This window comes from Gymnoscopelus microlampas (genome assembly GCF_963454915.1).
Source record: "Gymnoscopelus microlampas genome assembly, chromosome: 6".
Classification (NCBI taxonomy): domain Eukaryota; kingdom Metazoa; phylum Chordata; class Actinopteri; order Myctophiformes; family Myctophidae; genus Gymnoscopelus; species Gymnoscopelus microlampas.
Genome location: NC_139943.1, coordinates 49210945 through 49234213, shown reverse-complemented (window position 1 = coordinate 49234213; position 23269 = coordinate 49210945). Strand labels below are relative to the sequence as shown.

Here is a 23269-nt window from a genome sequence, read left to right as displayed (position 1 = left end):
TTGTGCGCTTGTAGATATTTTCACCATTAATAGCTGTATACTGTATTATAATAAAAAATGGTTTCCACCCGACAGCGACGATGACCCATTAGAAACCACAAAAATCCATTATCATAACCAGTGGGATCAAAGCTGTGCTTCTATTGAGATGTTGTGTAGGGACAACGTGAGCCCTACAAGTGCCTCATCAAAAGGAAAAGAGCCACAACACACCGATGAATATCTGAGAGCCGGGTGATGAATCTGCACAATAATGCACACGGCTTCATCTCTTTCATGGTGGAACTGAAAAGAGACGCAGAAGCATTCATCACATCAGTGCACGTGTCGTGTCCCGTGTCACGCAAGGACCGTGACCCGAATAGGTGGATGTGTTACCCTCACATGTGTCCAATTGTAACAAAGCGTTTTTTTGGAGCTGCCATTGCTTTTCTGTCAATGCATTTATATCGTAAAGACGCGCTGGAGCCCTGTGCGCTTCAAGTAGAAAATAGTTTTTGGGACAAGAGTGCCGCTCATCAATGTCACTTTCCTATTCTTTGAGACACACATACGGGTATTTGGGGGGGGGGGGGGTGACCAAGTCGCCATAACACAGGTATCAACAGTGGGATTACTAGACATGTATAGGCTACAGTGTTAAATAAATGTCGATTTTATTGAATTTTTCGGTCCTAGCGCAAGCTATAGTTAAAGTATTGTAGCTAGTGCAGGTACCTGCAAGATGGAAAATGAAGACGGGACGTCTTTTTAATTATAATTCCAAGGACACCCGGTTTGATATGCATTAGGCCATGGACCCCCATTTGATACCTTTTACTTCCATCTCTGGGACCCCATTTTACGCTGTATAGTCCAGTTAGTTTAACTCTGAGGGTGTACAAATGAAGGAGAAAAAAAAGGAAATTAATTTTAAGACAGGACTTGGTTCCACGTTTGCATCGAGCGGCCGCGAATGAGGCGAACGAGCCGACGCGAACAAAGTGTTCCATCGCTTCTGTATCTTCGCTACAATTGGGGGGAAAATGGCCTTATGTTTACCGACGCTGACCATGCCACCAAAAAAGAAGAGATTAATGGGCCTGGAAATATATATTATCATGCGATGGGAATGCACTGTCAGAGTTACAGACCCATAAGGGTCCATTTGGAACCCTGGTGGTCACGAATCCAACGTTGAGAACCAGTGTCTTAGAGCAAAGTTTGCTCAAAAGCTAAAAGTGTTTTTAACACCCACCCACACCCACCCAGATCCACACACACACACCAACCCCACCCTGCTCCCACACACCCACCCACCCACCCACCCACCCACAAACACAAGTTAATCGCTATGTTTAAAAATAAAACAGAGAGAAAAGGTCTGGAGTGCTCGGAAGTCCAAAAAAGTGTGATGAAGGTTTCTTCCAAAAGTACAACAAAGGAGAAAAATAAATCCAAGGCCCTCTTCCGGCAATAAAGCTTTAAAAGCCTTTATTCGGTCGCCATTTCATAATGGAAATGTTTCAAAACAATGCCATGGTCAAAAGGATTACCATGGCATGAAACTCTTCTGTAAAAAGAGTTTACAGAAGAGTACCAATTTCATCCAATCAGGGGAGAGATCTCACACAGGCTAGAGGATAAACAAGTGAACTTACAAGTGATGAAACAAACAAAAAAAAATAGCAGACAAAATTGGAACTGGTAAACTATCAAATTGTAGCCGATAAATGGATATCACTTCTGATTGGACAAAATTGACAACCCACCTGTACTTTATTTTTCTGTTTACTAAAGAGCTACAGAGACAGGGAGACCCTTGTTACTGAAGAAAGCAATTAATATCACAATATAGAACTATTTAACACTTATTTTACAACAACAACAAAAAGGACTTACAGCATCTTACAGTAGTTAAAAAGATCACCTGCATGTCCCGTCACTTTAACGAAGCAACTTTCACTTACTGAGTAATATTTCAACCAGGACTCAGTATCTATACTTTGACTCGAGTACTGGGGTTGAGTACTTTGTCCACCACTGTGACTCACCTGCATGTCCCGTCGCGTAACAAAGCCCTTGTCCTCCATGTCACACATCTGGAAAAACTCGTGGGTTTTCTCCTCGACGGTGTCATGTCTTCCTCGCTCTCTCTCGCCTGATCCGCTGGGGTCTTCGGCGCTCCCTTCTCCTCCTCCTCTCCGGTGCCGTGGGGTCCGGGTCGCTGCGGTGCTGCCAGGACTGGTGGGGGTGGTACCGACACCGCTGCCGGTACCACCGGTGAATGCCGCCATTGCTGCTGCTGTGTATCTGTAGGCAAAACGAGAGTCTCTGGGTTCTGTCCAGGGTTATGTATAGTTAAATAAAACGAAAACTAGAATTGGAAAATAAACCAAAAAAACGAATTAACTGAAACTGTTTTGTGTATTTACAACCATTTACAAATCCTTAAATGTCCTTAGTTTTAGTTTTAGGCTTCATCAAATAGCAAAAATAGCAGATCAACAAGCAAACAACATGTAGATCTTCTATTTTTGCTTTTTTTTTTTTTTACCTTGCTGAATCTTGCCCCTGACTAATCCATATTACAATAAAAAAAACTAAAACTATGCCTTTAAACTAAAAAAACAAAACTAGCAAATCCATTTTTCTTTTTAAACGTTAAAACTGGAATTGAAAACAAAAGAAAGTTCAAAATGAAATAAAACTGCTAAAGCTCTAACTAACCTTGGTTGTCACATGAGCCGGGTAGGGGACGCAGGAGAGGAGTGAAGGGGACCTGTGGAGCTTCAGGCTGCTGCACATCAGATGCGTTCAGCGATTGTCACCGCTTCTCATCTCTTAGCAACCGCCTCTTTTGATTCATCAATGAAGCCTGGTGAGAGAGACCACCGGAGACCCATAAAGAGGACCAGTGGAGTGAGGAAGTGCTCTGATCGTTTTTAATACTTAACTTAATTAAATATAATAGTGCTAATAAAAAAGGAATGGTTTGGGACATACATCCTCCTGACAGCAAAGATAAGCAATCTGTTTTGCTTTTCTTTTTACCGTATTTAACACACAGACATGTATAGCAAATATTTTTATACAATTATGAACAAAGAGATATTAAGATATTCAATGTTAAAGCAGGGATATACTTACAAAAACTACAATAGTAAAGTAGTATTGTGTGTCAAATTTGAGTAAATTAAGAAAAGCATAATACATAATACCAAAATAAAGTATTAATTTCCTTGTGGCCCAGACTGCCTGAATTGCAGAAACCGAGATGACAAGTGAATGCTGCTAACTGAATAACATTGGATTGGTTTAGTAAAATAAGGCGCTGCTTTGCATAGGCTTCACTTATCTCTGCTCAGTGGCTGGATGAAGGAAGGTGTCATTTTGGCCACAGCACTGCACTTAGGCCTGTCACAATTATTAGATATGTCTGTTATTTGTCATATCTGCCCTGTGCAACTTTTGTTTACGAGGCCTAAAAGCCAAAATGAAATGTATTTTTATTCAACGTTTCAATGACAGAAACACAAACAAAACATTAATTACAATTATTTGAGTGACAATTAATCGACAAGCAAAATGTTATAATCGTGAAAGCCCTGACTGCAGTTACTCTGTACCATTATTGAACAGCACTTAAAGAACACTGTACCCGTTACTACTTTTTGTTTTGTTTACCTCGCCTCATGGTGGCATGTTATGTACACTACACACCTGGGGCTAAGGACCCCAGGGGTCCTTGAGGGGGTTCAAGGGGGTCCCCAGCAAAATGAGTTAATATAGCATTAAAACTCAATTTCACCACCTTAAAATCGCTTTTATGCTTCAGCTTGTAGATCAAATCTTTTTAGAAAAATCATGAAAAAGTAGGATTTCTTTTTGATAATTATTTCCATATGGGGGTTTGCGGCCAAAATCAAATAGATGTCAATTTAGAGAGCCTTGAGAAGTAGTGTCCTATACAACAGTGCTGCTCAAACATTTGTATTTGGCAGCGGACCCCCATCTGAAAACGGTTTGTGCCAGGGACCTCCATAACAGAACATTTTTTAAAACAGTTTCAAAAATCGAAGTTATACAAGCTCACAGCGTGGCACGAAGTTACGCGCTCGGAGCTTGTAGATCTGCTATTTTTGAATAGCCAACATTTACCACAGGCACAACATGTACCTGCTACTACACATGCATATATCTTGTATATTTTTTGATTTGATGTTACCTCTATCCTCTCTCGGAATACTAGAAAATTATTTGACCCACTTCTTTGACCCACACTTTATACCTGTAAACATTTGATGTGACAATAAAGCTGATTCTGACACTGGTCTCAACATCAGGTCCAGGGGACTACCAGGGTTATAAAAATGGACTCTTACGGGTCTTTGACTCTGAGAGTGCAAATGGAACCAAACGGACCCGTAATGTCCATTTTTTATGTAATTTTTACACTTATTTTAGAGCAGGGGTCTTCAATGTTGTTCAGGCCAAGGACACCTTAGCTGAGAGAGAGATGAAGCAGTGAACCCCGTAGACTCGTTTGACAACTTGTTTGTTTGTTTTCACATTATCTTTTCTATTAATATGTTGGGAGTCATGTTAATGTGTATTTTCAGACATTTAACCACTTGAACCCTCAATACCTAGTAAAGGACTTGGTCTCATTTCCCTCTATACGAAATCTCAAGCTCACAACACCTCGCACTGCGAGGCGGTGTGAGCTTGTAGATCTGCTATTTTCGGCAAATGGTCCCCCCCAAAAATTGGGACGCTAGGGTTCAAGTGGTTAATAAGAATAATAAAAAAGTTCCTATTACACAAAGACTTGGCAGCCCCTCTGTAGTAATTCTGAGGACCCCCTAGGGTTTGAAGACCCCTGTTTTAGAGCAGATTGGGGTCGCAGAGATTAAGAGAATGGGGGTCTACGTCCTGATGCATATCAAACTGGGGGTCGTGGAAATTCTAAAGGTTGAGAATAAATGAGCAACAGCACTGAACATTGGTTTTAGAAGTAGTATTTCAACGACCCAGGCATAGATTTTCTTCATGAAAATGCAAAAGACCCGTTATCGTGTAAAACTATTCCTCATTCTTGGAGGGAGAGTCTTATAAAATGCGTGTTTGTGCCCGTTTGCATAACTAGGTTTGAGTGCTCCGTGACATGATGAAACACAAGTCCTTTTTCAAACAAAGCCTACAGTCATATCTCGGCCTTACCACTTCAAATAAACTTGACTTCCTGGAGCGGTTATCAAGAGGCTATTTCAACATATCGTGTCTGTCGGGCAGAAACCTTGTATCTCCATATTTAACATGTATGTTTCTTCGTACATTAACTGTTGTACGACTAAACTTTGTCGTACAACAGCGCCACACAAAAGTAGTGAAAATAGCCGATCTACAAGCTCACAATGCGTCGCATTGTGAGCATGTAGATCTGCTATTTTCAAAAGATTTTTATATTTGAAAACTGATTGGAACACAGGTTCTTTTTCCTTTTCTTGGAAAGTAACAGTTTTGGACATACAAGCTTTTCCACATGACAGCACAATATATAGTACAACCCTACTTCTATTGTTGGTCCTAAAAGTTGAACACTTCAAATGAGAGGCAGAAGGCTGTCCTAATGTCCTATACAACATCCAATAGTTTGTACTGCTGCTTGTTTGCTTATTTGATTAAGTATTTAATTGCTGACTTGATTGTTTCCAAACATAATTGTGCGTCTTGGCAAAAAGACAAATAACAGAATGTTGTACTCCACTATTTGAAAACTTTAAGAGTTAATTTAGGCTACAGATTATTAACACAAAACCAGTTTACTATTCTATACTTACTTAAGCTACTTAAAATGCTTTGTAAATAATAATGATAATAAGAGACAATTATTTAAATATAATATATTCAAAATAATTGTATACGAGTACTTTTACTTTGGGTACTTTTACTTTGGGTACTTTGGGTAATCAGATCGATGCATTGTGAGCTTGTAGATCAGCTATTTTCAAATGGACAAAATGTATAGGGCTGAAGTGGTTAATGTATGTTTTGTAATAATAATCCAAAACTACAAAGTAACTAGTAACTAAAGTTTTCAAATAATTGAAGTGGAGTAAAAGTATAATATTTGCCTCTGACACATGTAGTGGAGTAGAAAAGTATTGAAAATTGAAAATACTCCAGTAAGTAAAGTAACAATTCCTCAAATGCCTAAGTCTAGTACTTGAGTACATGTCCTTAGTTACTTTGACTTTGACATTGACACATCATCATGCTTGACTAAACAGAACAGTTAGGCAGCATGACAGTCAGACAGTCATCCTCACAGACAGCATGACAGTTGCACAAAACACACACGTGTGAAACGGACAACTTCCTTCCTTAAAACTCCTCAATGCTACTGACGTGTTTTGTTGTAAGAAACTTCCTGGCAACAACAAAGACAAAAACAAACTGACTCTCTGTGATCGTTTCACTCTTTGATCTTTTTAACACAGCCAGTCAACTAATACATAATGCTGTATTGTTGTTCACCAATGGTTAAAAGTAACTAAGTACATTTACTCAAGTACTACTAAAGTACAATTGAGTTTGTTTTTTTACTTTACTGGAGTATTTCCAATTTCCAATACTTTTACTTCTACTCCACTACATCTCAGAGGCAAATATTGTACTTTTACTCCACTACAATTATTTGAAAACTGTTACTAGTTACTTTGCAGATATAAATTATTACATTACAATACAAGATACATTAACCACTTAAGCCCCATTTTATACAAAGGCTATTTGAAAATAGCCGATGTACAAGCTCACAACGCCTCAGCTTGTAGATCTGCTATTTTCAAACATTTTAGTACTTTTACTTTTGGTACTTTAGGTATATTTTGATGCCAATACTTTTGTACTTTTACTCAAGTAACAATTTGAACTCAAATTGTGGCATTAGCTACTGCTAAAGATGATCTGAGTATTTCTTCCACCGCTGCTGTTCACTCACTTGATAGACTGGATCCAGAGATACATAGATCTGATCTGCAGAGACAAAACCCGAATTCAAGACGCGCACCTCCACGCGCACACGCACGCACACACGCACGCACTGCCACTGAAGGAACCGTCACCAGAGTTTGATGTGAAGTAGAATAGTCTCATCTGAACACAGCAGCTGTTTGCAGAGCAGCAGCAGAGTGAGTGAAGTGTGTACAGGAATGAATGTGACTCTGTCAGTGTGGTCACATTTATCTCTGTCTCCTCCTCCTCCCCCACAGCCAGGCGTGGGTGTTACGGTGTGACTGGTGACCTGCCGAAATATGTGACCATCAGTGGTGAAAAGCAACTAATTACATTTACTCAAGTGCAGTACTTATAAGTTCATTTTGTAGGTATGTTTTGCTTTTTACATTTTGAATACTAATACTTTTACTTCTACTACTTTAGTTACTAGATAGGCTACTTTGTAGATTTTGATTATTATTACAAAACATACATTAAACTCTTCAGCTCTATTTACACTTAGGCTATTTGAAAATAGCCAGCCGATACAAGCTCACAATGCATCGCGATGTGACACATGGTGCGTTCGAAAATACAGCACTGAGCGCACTGGCCAATACAAACTAATAGGCGAGTGTGCTCGGGTGAGTAATTTCCGAACGCACAATATGTGAGCTTGTAGATTTGCTATATTTCAAAAGACTTTTATACATTTGAAAACTTGTGAAATGGGACATTCTGCATAGTAAGTACTTTCTACTTTTGATAGTTTAAGTAGCCTACATTTTGATACCAATACTTTTGTATTTTTACTCAGGTAATTTTTGAATTCCGGACTTTCACTAGTTGTTGTAACAGAGTATATTTCTACATTGCAGTATTGATACTTTAACTTAATTTAAACAATGTGAGTACTTTTTCCACCACTGACATTAACGTCAATGTTCCGAACGTAAATAATCACAGCTGTTTGTTTATTAACAGAGCATGCTAGGTTTCATTCTGTTAACAAACAGGGCTGATTGACATGAAGCAAGATAATGATGGTCACATATTTCGGGAGGTCACCAATGTCACTGTAGCAACTGTATTGGAATTGCTCATTAGTAGTTGCTTTCAGGGGAGGGTCTTCAACTCCCATCGCACCAGAGTGTCTCTAATCAGAATGAATTTATCTACAAGTTGACAACGCGTCGATACGTGTTATTTAGTGCCACCTACTGGCGTTATTATTTGGACTTAGAGAGCAGGTTTCAACATTTTTCATGCTGTATATCTGCTATTTTTGAATAGCCAGAGCTAAGTGGTTAAAATGATGGTGAACTCAAATTTGCTGGGGACCCCCTGGTAACCCCCCCCCCCCCCCCCCCAAGGACCACTGGGCTTGTTTTTCTGCTTGAATATTGGTAGTTGCGGGGAATACAAGACAGGTGGGCACTAGGGACATCTGGGCACCATATTTTTGGGGCACCTGGTCGAGTGGGCACCTGGACAGGTGGGCACCAGGACAACTGGGCACCAAAACCATCTGGGCACTAGGGATATGTGGGCACTTAGGGGTGGAGATAACTGGGCACCTAGACGAGTGGGCACCTGGAGAGGTGGGCACCCAGACAACTGGGCACCAAAACCATCTGGGCACTATCATGTGGGCACCTGGACGAGTGGGCACTTAGGGGTGGAGATAACTGGGCACCTGGACGAGTGGGCACCTCGACAGCTGGGCACTAGGGACATGTGGGCACCTGGACAACTGGGCACCTAAATAATTGGACACCTGGACGAGTGGGCACCTGAATTAGGATTTTTGTTCACAAGTGTGTTTTTTTTACTTTACATAATATGCTGCTGTGTTGTTGATAAGTGATATTTAGGTTAACCCACTGTTCTTTAAACCCCCAAACAACAACGAGGTCAAATGTACAATATAAGAGTTTATTTGCCAAAATAGTACGAACTTAAAAGTACATTATGGCTGCCAACACTCCTGGATCCTGCAGGAGTCTCCTGGATGTCAACCATGTCTCTTGACAATCTCCTGGATTTGGTATCAAACTCCCAAAATTCACCAGAACACAGGAAATGACATCTACTATATTAAAAACGTTTCTGGGGGGCGTGTGGTCACTGGTCAGTGCATGCCATCATAGAGATATTAACTTTTAAGTAATGAATGGTTATTATTAAAGATGGGTCTTACATTGCTTCAGTCATCAAATCTATTTCTGTAGACCTGTATACGTTTATCGTTTTAATGGATGAAATTGTACCCATCATTTTCCAATGCTAGTAAAGCAAGCCTGATAAAAGTATCATCTCTGTTAAAATGTTTCGGGGGGAAGACCCCCAGACCCCCCGCTTGGGGAGCAGGTTTCAACATTTTTCATGCTGTATATCTGCTATTTTTGAATAGCCAGAGCTAAGTGGTTAAAATGATGGTGAACTCAAATTTGCTGGGGACCCCCTGGTAACCCCCCCCCCCCCCCCCCCCCCCAAGGACCACTGGGCTTGTTTTTCTGCTTGAATATTGGTAGTTGCGGGGAATACAAGACAGGTGGGCACTAGGGACATCTGGGCACCATATTTTTGGGGCACCTGGTCGAGTGGGCACCTGGACAGGTGGGCACCAGGACAACTGGGCACCAAAACCATCTGGGCACTAGGGATATGTGGGCACTTAGGGGTGGAGATAACTGGGCACCTAGACGAGTGGGCACCTGGAGAGGTGGGCACCCAGACAACTGGGCACCAAAACCATCTGGGCACTATCATGTGGGCACCTGGACGAGTGGGCACTTAGGGGTGGAGATAACTGGGCACCTGGACGAGTGGGCACCTCGACAGCTGGGCACTAGGGACATGTGGGCACCTGGACAACTGGGCACCTAAATAATTGGACACCTGGACGAGTGGGCACCTGAATTAGGATTTTTGTTCACAAGTGTGTTTTTTTTACTTTACATAATATGCTGCTGTGTTGTTGATAAGTGATATTTAGGTTAACCCACTGTTCTTTAAACCCCCAAACAACAACGAGGTCAAATGTACAATATAAGAGTTTATTTGCCAAAATAGTACGAACTTAAAAGTACATTATGGCTGCCAACACTCCTGGATCCTGCAGGAGTCTCCTGGATGTCAACCATGTCTCTTGACAATCTCCTGGATTTGGTATCAAACTCCCAAAATTCACCAGAACACAGGAAATGACATCTACTATATTAAAAACGTTTCTGGGGGGCGTGTGGTCACTGGTCAGTGCATGCCATCATAGAGATATTAACTTTTAAGTAATGAATGGTTATTATTAAAGATGGGTCTTACATTGCTTCAGTCATCAAATCTATTTCTGTAGACCTGTATACGTTTATCGTTTTAATGGATGAAATTGTACCCATCATTTTCCAATGCTAGTAAAGCAAGCCTGATAAAAGTATCATCTCTGTTAAAATGTTTCGGGGGGAAGACCCCCAGACCCCCCGCATGGGGAGTCCCCCCCCCCCCCCCCCCCCCCAATCCAATGTTGGCAGCCCTCAAAGTACAATAAGAGTGTATTTGCCGAAATAGAAGTACTGTTAAAATGGTAAAATACCAAAAAGAATTAAGGATACCAAAAAATGGTCAAATGATCAATGTTAAGATAGAGAAAACATAGCTAAACAGTACACTATAAATGATAGAAAAAAAATACAGTAGCCTGCCGTAAAAAAAATAAAAATAGAACAGTACACTATATAAAATGATCGAAAGAATTGAGATAAATAGTAGCCTACAGTTAGAAGAATTGATACAAAATGAGTAGCCTACTGTTAAAAAATAGAGGGAACACAATAACTGAACTAAAAAGAATGCTGAACAGAATGTTATAGGATAGAGAAACCATAGCTAAGCAGTACACCATAAAATGATGTAGGCCTACCTTTGACCTCGTTGTGTTGTGTTTGGGGGGTTTAAAGAACAGTGGGTTAAATATCACTTACCAACAACAAAGTAGTTTGCTATGTAAACTAAAAAAAACACTCGTGGACACAAATCCTAATCCACCTTCCCCCTAGTGCCCAGTTGTCCAGGTGCCCACCTCTCCAGGTGTCCAATCGTCCAGATGCCCATGCACTCACTCGCCCATGCAGGTGCCCACTTGTCCCCAATACCCAGATGGTTTTGGTGCCCACTGCCCAGTAGTCTAAGTGCCCATCTCTCCAGGTACCCACTCGTCCAGGTGCCCACAGTTATCTCCACCCCTAAGTGCCCACTCGTCCAGGTGCCCACATGTCCCTAGTGCCCAGATGGTTTTGGCGCATGCCCACCTGTCCTGTTACTGCAGCGAATTGCGTTTTTTTTTTGGGGGCTTGTTTCTAAAGTGTAGTTGCTTATTTGGCCTGGTTTCCTAATGTTGTTTAAACCAGGGGTTCTCAAATATTTTAATGTCAACGACCCCCTCCCCTATTTTCTTTGAAAATAGCAGATCTACAAGCTCACAACATGTCACATCTTGTAGATCTGCTATTTTCAAATAGCCAACGTATATGTGTCGCTTCTTTTGGGCTTGTGTATGGCGCTGATCAGAGCGCTGATTAATTAGTTGAGCTTGTAGTTCAAAATACTTCCAAACGTAAATGAAGTCCACGATCATAACACCAGAGGCAGCTCCACGGATCATGTTCAACCCAGATTTGGCTCCAGTAACCTGTAAGCTGATTGTATGACGTTCTGTATAGTAGTGTGTATATCTGTCTGTCTCTTATATGTCATCATGATTTGTGTGCATGGGGATCTTATTTTAAACAGTAGTGCTTTATGAACCTTCCAGTTTTGCTTTATGAGCCTTCCAGTTTAGTAGACCTTGTATTGTGAATTTGTACTTCCATGTACTGTTGTTCTCATGTCTTACTAAATAAAGTACATCAATCAATCAATCAGATCGGCTATTTTCAAATAGCCAAAGTTTAAATAGGGCTGAAGTGGTTAATGTATGTTTTGTAATAATAATCAATCTACAAAGTAACTTGTAACTAACTAGAAGTTCGGGCCGCTACGCGGCCCGAACGTCTAGCGTGACGCGTCGTTCACTTTGCAGTGCCACCTTACAGGCACCTCACAGTGTGAGAGAGAGTTTTGTGCTCTCCTAAATCCACGGCAGGCTTTGAAAGTACCCACTTCAGAAAGAGGTGACGTGCATCACCTCTCCAATGACCAAAACCCACTATTGAAGCCGTCGAACTGGTGCGATCTGACGGCATCCTAGAATTTATAGGTAGGATGTGATGTCATGCGTGATGTCATGCTGTCGTGAGATTACGTCACACTGGCGTTGTGTCCATATTCGGAGTGATGCAACGTACATACAACATACTGACAAACATACTGACAACCGACATGGCGCAGGATTCAAATTGTATATATAGATAGATGTTTTCAAATAATTGTAGTGGATTAAAAAGTACAGTATTTGCCTCTGAAATGTAGTGGAGTAAAAAATACTCCAGTAAAGTAAAGAATACTCAAATTTGTACTCCAAAGAAGACAGTTGGACCATAACTTGTCTCAGTTATGCCAGCTTCTGTGAACAAGAGAAGACAGTTTTAATCAGGGTTACTTGCCAACTTTAATCATTAAGGTCTCATGCTTCAATGCTTTGCTTGTAGAATACAGGTGTTCATTATAACAGAGAAGAGAAGTGGAATGATGATTTGCTAATAAGAATAATTTGTTCAGTTGGATATAAACATTTTGAGTTCTCACCCCACTGACCCAGAACCCAGTTTCAGGCTCCTGCAGGGCCTCGTGCTCCACACTGCAGGCATAGATGTCTCCTTTCTGAGGGGTGAAGCACAGGCCAGGGTGGAGATGTGACGGAAGGTCCCATCAGGGTTACCCAGGTATCGGACCATAGAGTTGTTTGCAGGGAGTTCCACGTCGTTCTTAGTCCACTTTACTTTGATGGAAGGAGGGAAAAAGTGGTTGACAAAGCAGATGAGAGCGTTCTCCGCCTCCTCCATCACTTCATCTTTGGAGTAGATGTGTCTGCAGTGGTGTAAAGTAACTAAGTACATTTACTCAAGTACTGTACTTAAGTACAATTTTGAGGTACTTTTACTTCACAGGACTACTTTCAATTTTCAGTACTTTTAGTTTTACTCCACTATATCTCGGAGGCAAATATTGTACTTTTACTGCACTACAATTATTTGAACACTTTAGTTACTAGTTACTTTGTAGATTTAGATTATTATTACAAAACATACATTAACCACTTCAGCCCTATATACATTTCGGCCATTTGAAAATAGCAGATCTACAAGCTCACAATGCATCACAATGCGACGTCACAAAAAAAATATTATATATATATATATATATATATCTATATATACAATTTGAATCCTGCGCCATGTCGGTTGTCTGTATGTATGTATGTAGCCAGTGTGACGTCATATGACATCACGGTCGTGACATCACGATGAGACACGCCAGTGTGACGTAATCTCACGACAGCATGACATCACATCCTGCCTATAAATAGGTAGGATGCACCAGTTCGACGGCTTCCATCCTCAACACAACCCACGCCGACGACCCTTTACACAAATAAACTGCTAACTTCATCTCCTGCGATTTCAACTATCTTTTCACATTGTACACCACTGCACACTCCCCACAGGTCTGCCATACCAGGTCTGAGTAATCACAAAGTGGGTTTTGGTCATTGGAGAGGTGATGCACGTCACCTCTTTCTGAAGTGGGTACTTTCAAAGCCTGCCGTGGATTTAGGAGAGCACAAAACTCTCTCTCACACTGTGAGGTGCCTGTAAGGTGGCACTGCAAAGTGAACGACGCGTCACGCTAGACGTCGTGACGTAATCTCACGACAGCATGACATCACGCATGACATCACATCCTACCTATAAATTCTAGGATGCCGTCAGATCGCACCAGTTCGACGGCTTCCATAGTGGGTTTTGGTCATTGGAGAGGTGATGCACGTCACCTCTTTCTGAAGTGGGTACTTTCAAAGCCTGCCGTGGATTTAGGAGAGCACAAAACTCTCTCTCACACTGTGAGGTGCCTGTAAGGTGGCACTGCAAAGTGAACGACGCGTCACGCTAGGCGTTCGGGCCGCGTAGCGGCCCGAACTTCTAGTATATATATATATATATATATATATATATATATATATATATATATATATATATATATGAGTTTTTAGGGCTGTTTTAAATGAGCCCAGCGAACTGCTCGCCTGGACTTTTACTTGTAACAGTCAGAGTATTTCTATATTGCAGTATTGATGCACAATATCCCATTTCACATGTTTCAAAATGTATAAAACTCCTCGGCTATTTTCAAATAGCTATGGCTGAGTGGTTAATGTAAGTTTCACAAAGTAACTAGTAACTAAAGCTTTCAAATAATTGTAGTGGAGTAAAAGTACAATATTTGCCTCTGAGATGTAGTGGAGTAGAAGTAAAAGTATTGGAAATTCGGAAATACTCAAGTAAAGTACAAATACCTCAAAATTGTACTTAAGTACAGTACTTGAGTAGGCTACATGTACTTTCCACCACTGCATGAACATTTGCAAACAGCCCTGGATAAAAGTAGCATCATTTCCGAATACATGATAGGAACAGCCATCTGCCTTTATTCACTACAGAATCAACCTCTCTCTCATACACTGGAGTGATGCTTTGTGAAAAGAAGGACGCTAGAGGCCGTTGTATTGCTGACATAAATTGTCAGACATTAATTGACATTAATGATCATTGTTGATGCCAGAGTTAGATGTTGAATTTCCTCATTCTCAGTCACACCACACCATCAAACATTCTTCCTTGTTGCCATGGGAAAGTATACATTTACTTTAAAAGGAAGGTTGTACTCAACAGCAGTGCGACATCAATACGTACTGTATGTGTTCTTCCATTTACAGTTTTCTCAAATGGACATTTTATTCAGCCTAATAGTTGTTGTCGCCTATATAAGCCTGTATAAGACCCAGACAACAACACTACAACACGGTGCAACTGAACCAGCTACACACAACTTATTGTACACAAATAGCAAAGTAAAGTGTGTGTGTGTGTGTGTGTGTGTGTGTGTGTGTGTGTGTGTGTGTGTGTGTGTGTGTGTGTGTGTGTGTGTGTGTGTGTGTGTGTGTGTGTGTGTGTGTGTGTGTGTGTGTGTGTGTGTGTGTGTGTGTGTGTGTGTGTGTGTGTGTGTGTGTGTGATTGTCATGGTGCAGTCAAAGAGATCCACAGCAGTGCTTTTGAATTAACAATATAGATCCCCACTCTCTATTTATTTACTGGAAACACTGTTTACAATGCAGTACAATTTCACTTAAAAAGGCCAAAATTATGGCAGGTAGTTATTGTATTAATTAGTGTATCATTGGTGCCTGAAGTCAGGTTGTATGACCCTGTAGTTGTTATATTTAGCCACTAGATGGCATTGTTACCTACCATTTAATGGAACTCAACAGTGAGGTGCTGTCCATATCAATTGGAAGATTACCTCATTTGAGTTTAAAGGAAATTCTAATTCATAACAGAAATAATGTGTAGCAATGTGTAGAAAGTACATTAATAAATTATGAATAAAATCTATTCGTAAACTGTATGAATGTGATGATATATGTATACATTTGAGAGAGATAGCCAGAGATCCAGATATTCTGCCAAATAAAATGTATAAGATAGCAGAAGAATGGGCAAGAAAGTGATCACAGGTGTATTCACAAATGATTACAAATAATACGATAGACTAATTTGAAACTTTAGTTATTATATTCAATATAAGTAAAAAATCATTTATTTAAGTATCTACAAATAGAAGCTACCTCATGAAACAGTAGAGAGACAAGGGACAGAGAATGCATGGGCTATTGGATTTCTTTTTTTTTTAAATAGCAAAAACAGAAATAGTGAAAAGAGCAAAATCTCAGAGAAAAGAAATTAAGGTAAAAGAGGGTAATACCTCGCAAAGAGAAATGGGAAAAGGATTTAGCAATAACAATTTTGGACGATGCAATCTACGTAAGTACTGGAAAGAATTTGCTTGGAAAATTAATATGAAGATTTTTATCAACACCCAAAATGTTATTAAAATACAGGCCACCAGGCAGTGCTGAATGTTGGAGGAAATGTGCAGAACTGGAAGCCAATCATACACATACCTTTTATATTTTATATAATATTTTTGTCCAGTATTGAAAAGGTTTTAGGAGACAGTGCAGGTAAACATAACAAATACATTTAGCTTAAAGAAACCGATACACAAATCAATATCTGATATAGGTAGGTAGGTATTATTCCATTTGAAATACACAGGGAGGAAGATAAACATCTGTATACAATATTACGTATCGCTGCATGCTTTAAAAAAGATCACACGGAAATGGTTGGATGTAAAGCCAGCATCTATTAATAGTTGGAAAATAACTGTTGAAGGGATTCAAGAGATGGAAAGAATTACATATAAAATGAGAAACCGTGAAGATGAATTTAAAATAAACTGCCGTAAATGGGCCTCAGAAATACATGAAGTGTAAAAGTAAAAGAATATATATTTTTATTTTTATTTGTATTTATTTTTTACTTCTACTACTTCTATTTACTTCCCTCTTTTTCTGTTTGTATATGTATTAAACATGTATAAAACTGATGCAGGATGAATTAAATAAGTGAATAAAACTGGATGAAATGGATCACATATTGTATTGTATGAACCTGCAATAAAGTATAAAAAAGGGCTGGACTGGGACAAACATTCGGCCCTGATGTCTTTTAATCTGATGTCTGATGTGGAAAAAAGCAGCTCACCACACTCATCACATTTGTGTGCTCATCACATTTCATTTCAGCATTAATTCATTTATTATCAGGGTTAACAGACTTCTCTCTATTGCATTATTGTGCACACTTCTCTCACATTCTGCCTCTGGGTGAGTGTTTCGACTCCTCAGGGTGTATCTGAGTTCATAGTCACTCTGTCAACCGCTGTACATTCCTCTCCTGTTGCCACAAATGACTTTGTCCCAACCTGTGTGTTTGTGTTCTTTTGGTAGCCTACGTCTATAAATGAGAAACCGGGCCATAATTACAGATATCTTCATATCTGTGATTGTTAGAGTTTCTATTAGTCTGTCAGTCAAATAGGGGCAGAGGTTCTTCCCTTGGCCTACAGTGACTGTGCGTGCAAAGCTTCACACTGATCGGTCCAACAGTGCCGAAGATTAGCTACGCACGCACACACACAGAAGCGAAAACATAGTCTACGGTCTTCGGCCGCCTGGCCTGGCGGATACAAAAGGTGGCTCATCTTACCCCACTCTCCCGTCTCCCCTATGCAATGCAATATTAGCTGAAATATCACAAAAAAACACCATCAATAACAAAGAAGGAAATAAAAACACATGTGTACTGTAGTTATAGTATCCCGCCCTAAACTTAGGCAAAAAAGCATAAGTAACCAGTATATACCAACAGTATACAAACAGTCAGTGGCGTATCAAGCCAGCAGTAGACACTAATGCGGGGTGGTCAATGTGGGTCCTCCACACAGTCAGGGACCCGGAACTAGTGGCAGGCAAACTGACACTGTGGGAGTCAACCCAGGGCCGGACACAAAGAACAGATCCAAGATGGCGGCCGCGTGTATGGCAGCGTCGCCATCCGCTGTTTTCGACAACTCTGTAACATCATCATTGTAGTCGTGATAGCGCTAAAAAGTGAATACTGGTAAATATAGTGCCGGTTAGAAAGAGGATGGTAGGTGAAACTATGGAAAACCTACCAAACCTTTACATTGCGGACGAGTCAGCGGACAACAACAAGCACCTTGGATTTGGTAAAGCCGCAACCTACACATGTTGTCGACATGGACGGGCGGCCTCTCGAAGGGAAGCGGGAAACAATAGACTCATTGTCTCCATGTGCTTGCTGCTGTCGGGGGACATCCTTCCGTGCCCCGGTCCTGGAACGGTACCGGGGATCACCGCCCGAGCAGCGGCCCATGCTAACGGGGCCAACACCTTGATATGGAAGCTAGCTCGGCTAGCCCGGCTCTCGCAGCCCCTGCACCCACAACAGACGCCAGTCGACAACCTGCTGACGTGGCTTCATCTAACTCCACCTGTGGCATGGACCGGACCCTGCTGAGGCCTGATGCTAGTGACCCGTTGTCTCCCCTGACTTCGGCTGCGCTCCAGGCACCATCCAGCGCGGCATTCCGGGCGCCTTCCAAGCTCGGCGACCAGCGGCATCCACCGGCATGCCCCATCTTCCCGCCTCGGCTTTCTGTGGCGCAGCCAGCAGTGGAGCCCCCCTGCGAGGCTGCACAACCCCGTCCACGGGAGGTTCTGCGTCGACGACAGGCAGCAGTCTATCAGCCGTGATCGGCTGTTGCCAAAGTGTGTCGAAGGCTCACCCACCCCCGAGATAAACATTTGAAATACGTTTTTTAACAAATACAGATTAGAAAATACAGTTCAAAAAGAGTCTTTCAAACTCAATTAGGCCAGAATAGTGTGGGCCTTTTGTCGTAAACCCAAAGGACTGTTTTGCGGACACTTGAACATCAGAAGCGTTAACAAACATGAACAGTTGAACATCTGCTTGTAGAGTCTAACGTCGACTGCGTGGGACTGACAGAGACCCGGTAGGAGAGCTGCCTTCATCTCCCTTTGAATGACATTGAAACTGGTTGTAATCACCATCCCAGCTTGTGATGATTGGACATTTTGATCAATAATACATTTTTGTCACGGACATACAACATAACTGGTCAATACTTTTACCAGAAACCCAAATGACTAGCGCTAAATGTAAATTAATGGACTCGTAATGTGCCATAGTGTCTGCTAGTGTGCTAAACATTTTAAAACATATATACTGTGTATATATATATATATATATATATATATATATATATATATATATATATATATATATATATATATATATATATATATTCTGAAAAAAGAAAACAATCTACAAGCTCACAACGAAACACATTTGTGATGTGTAGAACAGGTTTGTGCATTTGTGGCGCCCCCTATGGATCAAAGTGGAAATTCAAAATGGCGGAAAATCTATCCTGCCGCAAATGATCGTGGAGTTGCGTCATGACCCAAGGAATCTAGAGGAAAAGATTTTTTTATTCTACGACCTACGGTTCAAGAGTGGGCTGTTATAGCGCCACCATGTGGCTAACTGGTGTAATTATTTTTGTAAATAATTTGGCAATAAACTATGAACCTCCCCTCCAAGTGTCGTAGCTGTAGCCCTTACGGTTTCCGAGAAAAAAAATACTTGAATGGGAGTTTTTTCATTTTCCCATTAAAGTGGATGGGGAAATTTAATGCACTAATAAATCAATATCAATTAAAGTATGCAACCAATCTCTTAGCAAAGTACAAGCACAGGATTCCCGGTGAAGCAGGTCATTTTGACATATGGCACTAAATTGGGAAAAATAGACTGTGGGAGAAATAGCGGCTGAAAATAAAGTTTATCTAGAAATAAAGTAGGTAGAGTACAGTAGTCTGGTTAACCACACTAATTAAGGCGGCTATTAGCAAACGTTACTTCTAGCTGTCTTGTCTTGCATCCTCACCTGATGCAATCATGTATGGGTACCAACACAACAAATCTCCTGCAACATAATAACACATTCCTGCCAAGTATTAATTCATTATTAAGTGTGCCTGCCATGCATGCAATGGCAAAACACTTATTGTAATCCGCCATACTTAATAATATTTAATATTTATTTCCACAAACTTCGGTCAACTACTCCTTCCGCACGGTTTACACTACCCCGGCAACAAAACGTGCGGCTTGGCCGGGACAAGTGTTTTCGACTTTTTCTTTCCGTTACGCGTTACCATGGCAACGTAATTCGCAATAAACAACGCCAAAAAAAACCCATTGGCTTACTAAGGGGCCAACGACAAAAGTGCTACTCCCACACGGTTGACACAGCCCTGCCAATATATACATCAAAACGTGCAGCTTGGCCGGGACAAGTAGGCTATTACTTTTCTTGCCGTTACGCGTTACCATGGCGACGTAATTCGCAATAAGCTACGTAACGGCCCCTTTTGTCCCCCATTGAAACCCATGTTTTTTAAAAAGTGCCTAAAACGCTCCGAAACTTCAGACTTAGCGAGCGAATTTCTTCTTTCTTGTTAATTCTTTAGCTTCTGCCAGGGTTTTTTACCTTATATTGACGGTCTTTGGATGGGGTGCAATACGTTAGTCCGACAGCGCATTCCTCCGACAGCGCAGTGCTCCGACATTAAACAGTAAACCCAAACCAAACCCGCACCCTAACCCTAACCGCCATGGGAGATGTGCACGTGCATGTAAACAAAGCATTGTCTGGGGGTGGGGGAGGATCTCCTCTATCCAGCAGAGAAAAAAATGTGTAACCGCGATCGGCCATTTTGTCCCGGTCGGCTGTTGAATAATCGCTGTGTCATCTCAAAGGTGGCAGAAAAATGATAGCCAATTTGATCATTAAATATCTTGGCAAAGGTCATACCCCACTGCATCTCATGCAGTTCGGGTTCCGTGCCCTCCATTCCACAGAAGCAGCCTATTGTTTGCTCATTGAGAGGATAAAGGGTTTATTGGATAAGAATCCCTGTGTTACTGCCGTATTTGTTGACTTAAGAAAGGCTTTTGACAGAGTCAGCCATCAGTTTCTTTTGTCCAAATTAACTCACTTTAACTTTTCTTATGAGGCTATACAGTGGTTTAAATCTTATCTGTGTAAGAGAGAACAATGTGGCTATATTGACGGTGTTAAATCTCTCTACCTCACCTGCCCTGTTAGGGTCCCACACATAGACTGTAAAAAAGAATGGACAAAGCCACTCCCCTGCTTTCTACAGAACGAAAATGAAGCCGATAGTTCAGAAACGTGCATTCCTCCATCGTTAATATATACAGTTGGCCACGCCGGAACTCAAACGCTATTGGTTGAGACCAGACACGTGACCAGCGAACCGGAAAACAACCCCCAAAAATGCTATTGGTTGGGTAGCTTGTCAATCAAGAGTATGGCGGGGAATGAATGCTATTGGTTGTGTAGGTTGTCAATCAAATCATCCCGCCCCTCCTGGAGCATAGCCTACTTTATCGTCAATTTTAGAATAAATGGGACCATAATTTAGCAAAACGCATATCATGATGATTGAAAGGAGATTTTAAACTAGCGACTGGAAGCATATAGAATTTATGACAATTTTTATTACGGTAAGAAAATCTAGTCTAAAGTTTGTCAAAAACCCATTCACTTGCGTTAAAATAAATTCTTTCTGACACTGCAGGTCGGCGCAGGGTAAAACAGTGCCTCACTCTGGCCATTCATAAGCTTCCGTGTTGGCCTCATCGTAAATATCCAAGCCTTGTACTCTCTTCAAATGTAGGTGTTTGGGGGGAGGAACTTGAATTGGTAACACAGTTCAAGTACCTCGGAGTGAGGGGCACAGTGGCGCAGTCAGCGCGCTATTGCCGCCTCACAGCTAGAAGGTCCTGCGTTTGATTCACGCAGGGGATGCTGTGGGCACTGTGGGCGTGTTCTCTCTTCAGCATCATCAGCGCCTATACCTTAGGTGGGGGTGGCGAAAGGCCCTACGTCCTACCTGCGAAACTCCCCCCTGTCAGGTGATAAGAAGCAGCCTGCTCATATTGAAAAAAGCATGAGCTCAGTTCGGGGCTCTCCACAGGCTGGCAGATAGAGAGTAGCGCCCGGGATTACAGTTTAGGCAATTGGCACTGGGTGAAAAATGGGTTACAAAATCATGATAAAAAAATTATATTAATTAAAAAGTACCTCAGAGTCATCCTGGACTCAACCCTAACCTTTAAAAGTCACATCAAGAAGGTCTCCAACACTGTCAACTATAACTTCCAAAATTTCAAACAAATTAGGCCTTTTCTAACAGTTGGAGCTGCCAGGACGTACTTGCAATGTATGATCTTCTCTCACAGTCAAGTACTGTTTCACAAATTGGTCTTGCACAGGTGTGAGGACACTAAAGCTCTAGAACAGCTATACAAAAGAGCCATAAAGGTATTTGATAAAAAAAAAACACATCACTGCAGCATCCTAAAAAAATGTTTTTGTTTTTTACCTTTGATAACTGGAAGCTCTTCAAACAGGCATGTGCCGTGTATAAAGCTTTATATTGTTTATGCCCGCCTCCTATGGAGGAATTTATGAAACCGAAGCCCGACACCCTTTTAGTAAGTTGTGACCGAAATATGATGTTGCAATTGTCTAAATCCATGGAGGCCAGAGTGCAGTGAAGTTTGATAACATTAAGAGTTTCTTTAAGAAAACATGAATCACGGTTTTAACTGCGTTATTGATGTACTAGGCTACACTGCAACTCTGTGCATGTGTTGATATGTTCTTGCAGTCATTGCAGGTTGTATGACCCTGTGGTTGTATTTAGCCTCGAGATGGTCCCATCATCAGATCAGTGCCTTTTCTGATGTGGAAAAAGTGTCTCACCTAACGTTATTTTCATCTCTTGTGCCCATCACAATTAATTTCGGGTTATTGCTTTAATGTGCACACAGCTTCTCTCACACTTTGCCTCTGGGTGACTCCGCAGGGGGTATCTGAGATCATAGTCCTATTCCTCTCCTATAGACGGATTTCCGCGCGACGTCATCACAGAGCATAATGCGCAATCTGCCATGCTCGGGGGAAACGAATTGTTGCGCCGTTCACTCTGTTGTTATGTTCGGGAGTTAGATAGCCATAATTCTGCTATTATAGGCATAATAGGCATAATGCTGCTATTATATACAAACAGATCCAACTTCCGACAAATCATTTTTATTGAGTAAACAAGGTATTACAAACTGCATAATTTAATCTACTTTCATTAAACCCGGTGAAGATCATTTCTTTTATGAATGGACATTTGACCAGAGCTGCTGCGGGTAATGGCGCCCTCTATAGGCTTCCCCCTCCTCTGCGCGGTCATATCCTCTCATGTTTACTAACAGGAAACCTTAATAGACACGGCTTGTTCCAACCTGTGTGTTTGTGTTCTTTTGGTAGCCTACGCCTATACTTTAGAAACTGCCACTGGGCTGTAATTACAGATATCTTCATACCAATGGCTGTTTGTATTTTTGTGGCAGAGGTTGACTGTGCGTGCAAAGTTTCACGCTGATCGGTCCAAGAGTGCTGAAGATTAGCTGCAGATGCACGCACGCACACACAGGGCACACACAGCGCGCGCGCACAGACACACACACACACA

The 23269-nt window shown here is 41.3% G+C and overlaps 1 protein-coding gene across 2 annotated transcripts in view; it reads right to left on the bottom strand.

Moving 5' to 3' along the window:
• The window catches only part of LOC311047449 (EF-hand calcium-binding domain-containing protein 4B-like), a 30536-nt gene extending 23357 nt beyond the window's left edge, over nt 1-7179 (bottom strand). Inside the window, exons 1-3 of one of the 2 annotated variants that reach the window (XM_084060178.1) lie at nt 6986-7179; nt 2710-2857; nt 2034-2320 (exon numbers count right to left, since the gene is read on the bottom strand). In XM_084060178.1, coding sequence (XP_083916304.1) covers nt 2034-2276 — 243 coding nt within the window. In that variant the 5' untranslated portion in view covers nt 2277-2320; nt 2710-2857; nt 6986-7179. The remainder of the gene's footprint in view (nt 1-2033; nt 2321-2709; nt 2858-6985) is intronic. The other variant, XM_084060177.1, reaches the window with a different exon arrangement.
• Nucleotides 7180-23269: the final 16090 nt, after the last annotated feature.